The sequence below is a fragment of the Scyliorhinus canicula genome, chromosome 17 (assembly GCF_902713615.1).
Source record: "Scyliorhinus canicula chromosome 17, sScyCan1.1, whole genome shotgun sequence".
In the NCBI taxonomy this organism is placed as follows: Eukaryota; Metazoa; Chordata; class Chondrichthyes; order Carcharhiniformes; family Scyliorhinidae; genus Scyliorhinus; species Scyliorhinus canicula.
Window position 1 is genome coordinate 110,730,589 of NC_052162.1, and position 9,904 is coordinate 110,740,492.

The window sequence follows — 9,904 nt, forward strand, 5'->3', positions numbered from 1 at the left end:
ACTGTCCTTAGGTTAGGTAGATTGGCCATGCTAAATTACCCTTTTGGCAGGGTTACGGGGATGGGGTGGAGGTGTGGTCTTAAGTAGGGTGCTCTTTCCAAGGGCTGGTGCAGACTCGATGGGCCGAATGGCCTTCTGCATTGTAAATTCTATGAACCTATGAAATGGGTACGGCTGATATCAAAATATTTTCGCAAGAAGTAACATAAACAAATTTTAATGAGAGGGATGATCCCCAGATTATTGACATTTCAGAGGGCCAGTCAGAGGGACTAGGGAATCTCTGAGTTTATTTGATTAACTTTACTTGGTTTTGCACAAAATAGGGGTGTAGTGGTCGGTATTAGGGGTATTACGGTACCCTGGACAATGCTGTAAGACCATTGGTGTGGGAGATACCTGAGACTGCTGTATCATTGGTGAAGCCTGCCTGCTGGTTCCGCCCAGTAAGGCGGAGTATAAGAGCCCGTCTCGCCCCAGAAGCTGCATTCTGTACCCGCGCTGCTGGGGGAAACATCCAGTACAATAAAGCCTTCAATTGTCGTCCAATCTCACTTCTGGAGTCATTGATCGAGCATCAAGGGGACTATGGGAAATGGCATGAATAGATGTCCATCACCCTGGAGAAACAGATTAAACCAATCACAGATTGACTACCCCCTGCCTTAAACCAATAAGAATTAGTCTTGCCTCAAGGGCATAAGGGCAGCACGGTAGCATGGTGGTTAGTATAAATGCTTCACAGCTCCAGCGTCCCAGGTCGATTCCCGGCTGGGTCACTGTCTGTGTGGAGTCTGCACGTCCTCCCCGTGTGTGCTTGGGTTTCTTCCGGGTGCTCCGGTTTCCTCCCACAGTCCAAAGATGTGCGGGTTAAGTGGATTGGCTATGCTAAATTGCCCGTAGTGTCCTAAAAAGTAAGGTTGGGGGGGGGGGGGGGGGGGGGCGTTGTTGGGTTATGGGTATAGGGTGGATACGTAGGTTTGAGTAGGGTCATCATTGCTCGGCACAACATCGAGGGCCGAAGGGCCTGTTTATAGAATTATAAAACAGTACAGCACAGAACAGGCCTTTCAGCCCTCGATGTTGTGCCGAGCAATGATTACCCTACTTAAACCCACGTAACCTGTATCCCAACAATCCCCCCATTAACCTTACACTACGGGCAATTTAGCATGGCCAATCCACCTAACCTGCACATCTTTGGACTGTGGGAGGAAACCGGAGCACCCGGAGGAAACCCACGCACACACGGGGAGGACGTGCAGACTCCACACAGACAGTGACCCAGCCGGGAATCGAACCTGGGACCCTGGAGCTGTGAAGCATTGATGCTAACCACCATGCTACCGTGGTTCTGTGCTGTACTGTTCTTTGATGTCTATGATTTCATCCAATTAGAATTAGAATACAATAGCATCTTTATTGCATAATCAATTTTTCATGGTTGATGTCGGAAAGTTAACCACGAGCCAGCCAGGAGTCGAGCCTGCAATCTCTTGATCCCTAGTCAGGCGCGTTAACCATTGCGCCACTGGATGAAACTTACAATAGCATCTTTGATCACACTATGGATGAGGTTTTCAATTAATTAAGAAGCAACAGTTTTCACTTACCAAGCTGCACATTGAGTATTGAACTGATATTCTATTTGCACTGCTTACTGTTCAGAAGGAAGAGGTTAGGGGAAAGGAACTATCAACTGTTAATTTGGCCCATTTGGATGAAACCAAGGGTCAAAAGGGGGATCTGAAGGAGTTCGGAATTATTGACTGCAGCTAAATTCCTGGGAAACTGCTGGGCTGCAGAGTAGCTACAAAAACAATGGACAAGGGAGCTTTGACAGGCCACAAGAGGGGTGTAACTACTTCTATCACTGCTTTTCAGATAACAGCCCAGCACTGCAAATATGTTTTGATAGAAGCTATGAGTGCCAGACAGTCAAGGACTATAAATATGTGTATGTTGATAATATAGCTATCTGCATGTGCCTTGTTAACTGTTGGATAGTGTAATAAGGAGATCATAGTTTCTATAATTGGATAAATACCACTGTGGAAAATTAATGAAGTAATCAAGACTATTCTTTGAGAAGGTGACTGAACAGGTAGAAGAGGGTAGAGCAGTTGATGTGGTGTATATGGATTTCAGTAAAGCGTTTGATAAGGTTCCCCACGGTCGTCTATTGCAGAAAATACGGAGGCTGGGGATTGAGGGTGATTTAGAGATGTGGATCAGAAATTGGCTAGTTGAAAGAAGACAGAGGGTGGTGGTTGATGGCAAATGTTCAGAATGGAGTTCAGTTACGAGTGGCGTACCACAAGGATCTGTTCTGGGGCCGTTGCTGTTTGTCATTTTTATAAATGACCTAGAGGTGGGCACAGAAGGTTGGGTGAGTAAATTTGCAGACGACACTAAAGTCGGTGGAGTTGTAGACAGTGTGGAAGGATGTTGCAGGTTACAGAGGGACATAGATAAGCTGCAGAGCTGGGCTGAGAGGTGGCAAATGGAGTTTAATGTAGAGAAATGTGAGGTGATTCACTTTGGAAAGAATAACAGGAATGCGGAATATTTGGCTAATGGTAAAATACTTAGCAGTGTGGATGAGCAGAGGGATCTCGGTGTCCATGTACATAGATCCCTGAAAGTTGCCACCCAGGTTGATAGGGTTGTGAAGAAGGCCTATGGTGTGTTGGCCTTTATTGGTAGAGGGATTGAGTTCCGGAGCCATGAGGTCATGTTGCAGTTGTACAAAACTCTGGTATGGCCGCATTTGGAGTATTGCGTACAGTTCTGGTCGCCTCATTATAGGAAGGACGTGGAAGCTTTGGAACGGGTGCAGAGGAGAGTTACCAGGATGTTGCCTGGTGTGGAGGGAAAATCTTATGAGGAAAGGCTGATGGACTTGAGGTTGTTTTCGTTAGAGAGAAGAAGGTTAAGAGGTGACTTAATAGAGGCATACAAAATGATCAGAGGGTTAGATAGGGTGGATAGTGAGAGCCTTCTCCCGCAGATGGAGGTGGCTAGCACGAGGGGACATAGCCTTAAATTGAGGGGTAATAGATATGGGACAGATGTCAGAGGTAGGTTTTTTACACAGAGTGGTGAGGCCGTGGAATGCCCTACCTGCAACAGTAGTGAACTCGCCAACATTGAGGGCATTTAAAAGTTTATTGGATAAGCATATGGATGATAATGGCATAGTGTAGGTTAGATGGCCTTTAGTTTTTTTCCATGTCGGTGCAACATCGTGGGCCGAAGGGCCTGTACTGCGCTGTATCGTTCTATGTTCTATGTTCTATTAGTTGTTATTGGATATTGATTATCTTCGAATAGGCATACAATTTTGATTGGTGCATGTACATTACTTCTAGATGAACCTAAAGGTATAATTACTGTTGTATTCCTTTGATCTGGGAACTTGCACACACACGTTGGTAAACAGGTTCCCTTCCTATAGCTTGACTAGATCTTAAACAAGAACTCTATGTCATCTGATCACTCTAGAGGAACAAAGCCAGAAGCCGACTCAGCTCCCTAACAATGTGTGTGTGTGTGTATACGGTGTGCCATATATGTGTGTGATATATCTGTCATTTCTATATATCGTGTGCATGTATGTGTGTGCGCTGTGTGTGTCATGTCTAGTGTGTGTGTATGTGTGTGCGTATGAGAACCTGTGTGTTGTGTGCGCTGTGTATGTGAAATGTGTGGTGTGTATTTGGTTTGTTATATGTGTGCCATCTGTGTGTGTGGCATGAGCATGTGTGACGTGTGTGCATCAGGTGTCTGTGTGGTGTGTGTCATGTGCGTGAGATGTGTATAGGTGTGTATCATGTGTATACATTTTTGTGTGCATGTGTCATGTGTGTCGGGTGTCTGCATTGTCTGTCATGTATGCATGTGTTGTGTGTGTGCATAATGCGCATGTGTGTCGTATGTGTGTGTGTGTGATATCTATATGCAGGTGTCAACTAAATGTGTGTGGGTGTCATTATGTGTCATGTTTGTGTGTCATATGTGTGCATGTGTCTTGTGTTTGTGTTGTGTGTATGCTTTGTATGTCATATGTGTGTGTTGTATGTGTTGTCTGTCCTGGAGACAAATTATCAGGACATTAAAATAGATTTATTTTTCTAACTTTTCCTTGAACATTTATCTTTACCAAATTGGTATTTAAAGAACAGTTAAGGGAAGCTTTACTCGACAAATTGGGTGATTTATATCAGGGTTTGTCTTAGGTACCGTGCCTCAACGACAGATGCTATCTCTCTGGCGCTACAATCAACACTCAACATTCTCGACAAGGCCACCTACATCAGACTGCTGTTCATAGACTACAGCTCCACCTTCAACACCATTATCCCGACAAGACTAATAACCAAACTCTGCAATTTGGGCAGTATGGTAGCATTGTGGTTAGCACAATTGCTTCACAGCTCCAGGGTTCCAGGTTCGACTCCCGGCTTGGGTCACTGTGCGGAGTCTGCACATTCTCCCCGTTTGTGCGTGTGTTTCCTCCGGGTGCTCCGGTTTCCTCCCACAGTCCAAATATGTGCGAGTTAGGTGGATTGGCCGTGCTAAAATTGCCCTTAGTGTCCAAAGTTGCCCTTAGTGTTTGGTGGGGTTACTTGGTTATGGGGATAGGGTGGAGGTGTGGACCTTGGGTAGGGTACTCTTTCCAAGAGCCGGTGCAGACTCGATGGGCCAAATGGCCTCCTTCTGCACTGTAAATTCTATGAAATACCTAGAACGAGCGGGTTGTCTTCCGAGGAAAGCGTGGGCAGGCTAGGTTTGTATCCACTAGAAAGCCATCTGCACTGCACTGGGAACTTGCACACACACGTTGGTAAACAGGTTCCCTTCCTATAGCTTGACTAGATCTTAAACAAGAACTCTATGTCATCTGATCACTCTAGAGGAACAAAGCCAGAAGCCGATTCAGCTCCCTAACATAATCCATCATATCCATCATAATCTATCTATATTTTATTAAAACACATATATGTTTTGCAGTACTACAGAAAATAACATATTTTATGTCGACACTGGTGCTCTCCCGGTAAACATCAATTGTCACTGTGTTTCTGTCCCTGCCTATAGGCATACTCACATCTCCCTGGTAGAAGTCCCTTTGCAGATACTTATCAAGATTGATCCTTTGACTCTCTCCTCGCTCTCCGATCAGCGTACAGTACACATAGCTGTCGGTCCCCGCATACTCAATCTCTCCTGTGCTGACCGTGACCATGTAGATGACCATGTTGAAAGGTCGGGGAAATTCAGAGCCCAGCGTCACTTCAATCGCAAACTGTGACAATGCTTAACACGGAGTGTACAGCAACCCGAATGCAGCCAGACTTGTTTCTTGGGTTGAAGGCGGGGCTTCGAGTGAAATGAGAGAAAGTCGAACTGAATTGGAAATTCTGGGAATGAGGCCAATCTAAACATTAAAGTAGTTACTGTGTGGTTTATGTCATAGAATTTACAGTTCAGAAGGAGACCATTCGGCCCATCGAGTCTGCACCGGCTCTTGGAAAGAGCAACCTACCCAAGGTCAGCACCTGCACCCTATCCCCATAACCCAGTAACCCCACCCAACACTAAGGGCAATTTTGGTTACTAAGGGCAATTTATCATGGCCAATCCACCTAACCTGCGCATCTTTGGACTGTGGTAGGAAACCGGAGCACCCGGAGGAAACCCACGCACACACGGGGAGGATGTGCAGACTCCGCACAGACAGTGACCCAAGCCGGAATCGAACCTGGGACCCTGGAGCTGTGAAGCAGTTGTGCTATCCACAATGCTACCGTGCTGCCCAAATTATATCAGGGTTCGTCTTAGGTACCGTGCCTCAACGTCAGATGCTGTCTCTATGGCCCTACAATCAACACTCGACATTCTCGACAAGGCCACCTACATCAGACTGCTGTTCATAGACTACAGCTCCACCTTCAACACCATTATCCCGACAAGACTAATAACCAAACTCTGCAATTTGAGCAGTACGGTAGCATTGTGGTTAGCAAAATTACTTCACAGCTCCAGGGTCCCAGGTTCGATTCCCGGCTTGGGTCACTGTCTGTCTGTGTGGAGTCTGCACATTCTCCCCATTTGTGCGTGGGTTTCCTCCGGGTGCTCCGGTTTCCTCCCACAATCCAAAGATGTGCGGGTTAGGTGGATTGGCCCTGCTAAAATTGCCCTTAGTGTCCAAAATTGCCCTTAGTGTTGGGTGGGGTTACTGGGTTATGGGGATAGGGTGGAGGTGTAGACCTTGGGTAGGGTGCTCTTTCCAAGAGCTGGTGCAGACTCGATGGGCCGAATGGCCTCCTTCTGCATTGTAAATTCTATGAACCTATGAAATGGGTACGGCTGATATCAAAATATTTTCTCAAGAAGTAACATAAACAAATTTTAATGAGAGGGATGATCCCCAGATTTTTGACATTTCAGAGGGCCAGTCAGAGGGACTAGGGAATCTCTGAGTTTATTTGATTAACTTTACTTGGCTTTGCACAAAATAGGGGTGTAGTGGTCGGTATTAGGGGTATTACGGTACCCTGGACAATGCTGTAAGACCATTGGTGTGGGAGATACCTGAGACTGCTGTATCATTGGTGAAGCCTGCCTGCTGGTTCCGCCCAGTAAGGCGGAGTATAAGAGCCCGTCTCGCCCCAGAAGCTGCATTCTGTACCTGCGCTGCTGGGGGAAACATCCAGTACAATAAAGCCTTCAATCGTCGTCCAATCTCACTTCTGGAGTCATTGATCGAGCATCAAGGGGACAATGGGAAATGACATCAATAGATGTCCATCACCCTGGAGAAACAGATTAAACCAATCACAGATTGACTACGCCCTGCCTTAAACCAATAAGAATTAGTCTTGCCTCATTTCATCCAATTCGAATACAATAGCATCTTTATTGCATAATCAATTTTTCATGGTTGATGTCGGAAAGTTAACCACGAGCCAGCCAGGAGTCGAGCCTGCAATCTCTTGATCTGTAGTCAGGCGCGTTACCCATTGCGCCACTGGATGAAACTTACAATAGCATCTTTGATCACACTATGGATAAGGTTTTCAATTAATTAAGAAGCAACAGTTTTTACTTACCAAGCTGCACATTGAGTATTGAACTGATGTTCTATTTGCACTGCTTACTGTTCAGAAGGAAGAGGTTAGGGGAAAGGAACTATCAACTGTTAATTTGGCCCATTTGGATGAAACCAAGGGTCAAAAGGGGGATCTGAAGGAGTTTGGAATTATTGACTGCTGCTAAGTTCCTGGGAAACTGCTGGGCTGCAGAGTATAGCTGCAAAAACAATGGACAAGGGAGCTTTGACAGGCCACAAGAGGGGTGTAACTACTTCTATCACTGCTTTTCAGATAACAGCCCAGCACTGCAAATACGTTTTGATAGAAACTAGGAGTGCCAGACAGTCAAGGACAATAAATGTATGTTGATAATATAGCTATCTGCACGTGCCTTGTTAACTGTTGGATAGTGTAATAAGGAGATCATAGTTTCTATAATTGGATAAATACCACTGTGGAAAATTGATGAAGTAATCAAGACTATTAGTTGTTATTGGATATTTGTTATCTTCGAATAGGCATACAATTTTGATTGGTGCATGTACATTACTTCTAGATGAACCTAAAGGTATAATTACTGTTGTATTCCTTTGATCTGGGAAATTGCACACACACGTTGGTAAACAGGTTCCCTTCCTATAGCTTAACTAGATCTTAAAAAAGAACACTTTGTCATCTGATCACTCTAGAGGAACAAAGCCAGAAGCCGATTCAGCTCCCTAACAGTGTGTGTGTGTGTGTATATGGTGTGCCATATGTGTGTGTGATATATCTGTCATTTCTATATATCGTGTGCATGTATGTGTGTGTGCGCTGTGTGTGTCATGTCTGGTGTGTGTGTATGTGTGTGTGTGTGTGCGTATGAGAACCTGTGTGTTGTGTGCGCTGTGTATGTGAAATGTGTGGTGTGTATTTGGTTTGTTATATGTGTGCCATCTGTGTGTGTGGCATGAGCATGTGTGACGTGTGTGCATCAGGTGTCTGTGGTGTATGTCATGTGCGTGAGATGTGTACAGGTGTGTATCATGTGTATACATTTTTGTGTGCATGTGTCATGTGTGTCGGGTGTCTGTGCATTGTCTGTCATGTATGCATGTGTTGTGTGTGTGCATAATGCGCATGTGTGTCGTATGTGTGTGTGTGTGATATCTATATGCAGGTGTCAACTAAATGTGTGTGGGTGTCATTATGTGTCATGTTTGTGTGTCATATGTGTGCATGTGTCTTGTGTTTGTGTTGTGTGTATGCTTTGTATGTCATATGTGTGTGTTGTATGTGTTGTCTGTCCTGGAGACAAATTATCAGGACATTAAAATAGATTTATTTTTCTAACTTTTCCTTGAACATTTATCTTTACCAAATTGGTATTTAAAGAACAGTTAAGGGAAGCTTTACTCGACAAATTGGGTGATTTATATCAGGGTTTGTCTTAGGTACCGTGCCTCAACGACAGATGCTATCTCTCTGGCGCTACAATCAACACTCGACATTCTCGACAAGGCCACCTACATCAGACTGCTGTTCATAGACTACAGCTCCACCTTCAACACCATTATCCCGACAAGACTAATAACCAAACTGCAATTTGGGCAGTACGGTAGCATTATGGTTAGCACAATTGCTTCACAGCTTCAGGGTCCCAGGTTCGACTCTCGGCTTGGGTCACTGTCTGTCTGTGCGGAGTCTGCACATTCTCCCCATGTCTGCGCGGGTTTCCTCCGGCTGCTCCGGTTTCCTCCCACAGTCCAAAGATGTGCGGGTTAGGTGGATTGGCCGTGCTAAAATTGCCCTTAGTGTCCAAAATTGCCCTTAGTGTTGGGTGGGGTTACTGGGTTATGGGGATAGGGTGGAGGTGTGGACCTTGGGTAGGGTGCTCTTTCCTAGAGCCAGTGCAGACTCGATGGGCCGAATGGCCTCCTTCTGCACTGTAAATTCTGTGAAATACCTAGAACGAGCGGGTTGTCTTCCGAGGAAAGCGTGGGCAGGCTAGGTTTGTATCCACTAGAAATCCATCATGATCCATCTATATTTTATTAAAGCACACATATGTTTTGCAGTACTACAGAAAATAACATATTTAATCTCGACACTGGTGCTCTCCCGGCAAACATCAATTGTCACTGTGTTTCTGTCACTCTGCCTTCCCTCCCTGCCTATAGGCATACTCACATCTCCCCGGCAGAAGTCCCTTTGCAGATATTTAGAAAGACTGTTCCTTTGACTCTCTCCTCGCTCTCCGATCAGTGTACAGTACACATAGCTGTAGGTCCCCGCGTACTCAATCTCTCCTGTGCTGACCGTAACCTTGTAGATGACCATGTTGAAGGGTCGGGGAAATTCAGAGCCCAGCGTCGCTTCAATCGCAAACTGTGACAATGCTTAATACGGAGTGTACAGCAACCCAAATTCAGCCAGTCTTGTTTCTTGAGTTGAAGGCGGGGCTTTGAGTGAAATGAGAGAAAGTCAAACTCAATTGGAAATTCTGGGAATGAGGCTAATCTAGAAGTTAAAGTAGTTACTGGGCGGTTTATATCAGGGTTCGTCTTAGGTACCGTGCCTCAACGACAGATGCTATCTCTATGGCCCTACAATCAACACTCGACATTCTCGACAAGGCCACCTACATCAGACTGCTGTACATAGACTACAGCTCCACCTTCAACACCATTATCCTGACAAGACTAATAACCAAACTCTGCAACCTTGGACTTTACCCCTCGCTGTGCAGCTGGATCCATGACTTCCTCACCAACAGACGGTAATCTGTCAGGATAGGCAATAGCACCTCCTCCACAATAGTCCTCAAC

At 45.4% G+C, this 9,904-nt stretch overlaps 1 protein-coding gene across 1 annotated transcript in view; it reads right to left on the reverse strand.

Moving 5' to 3' along the window:
* Positions 1-9,443, reverse strand: part of LOC119951517 (polyunsaturated fatty acid 5-lipoxygenase-like) — a 90,667-nt gene extending 81,224 nt beyond the window's left edge. Inside the window, exons 1-2 of the mRNA XM_038774720.1 lie at positions 9,267-9,443; positions 5,111-5,382 (exon numbers count right to left, since the gene is read on the reverse strand). Of these exons, the coding sequence (XP_038630648.1) occupies positions 5,111-5,260 (150 nt within the window). The 5' untranslated portion in view covers positions 5,261-5,382; positions 9,267-9,443. The remainder of the gene's footprint in view (positions 1-5,110; positions 5,383-9,266) is intronic.
* Between the last annotated feature and the right edge of the window lie 461 nt (positions 9,444-9,904).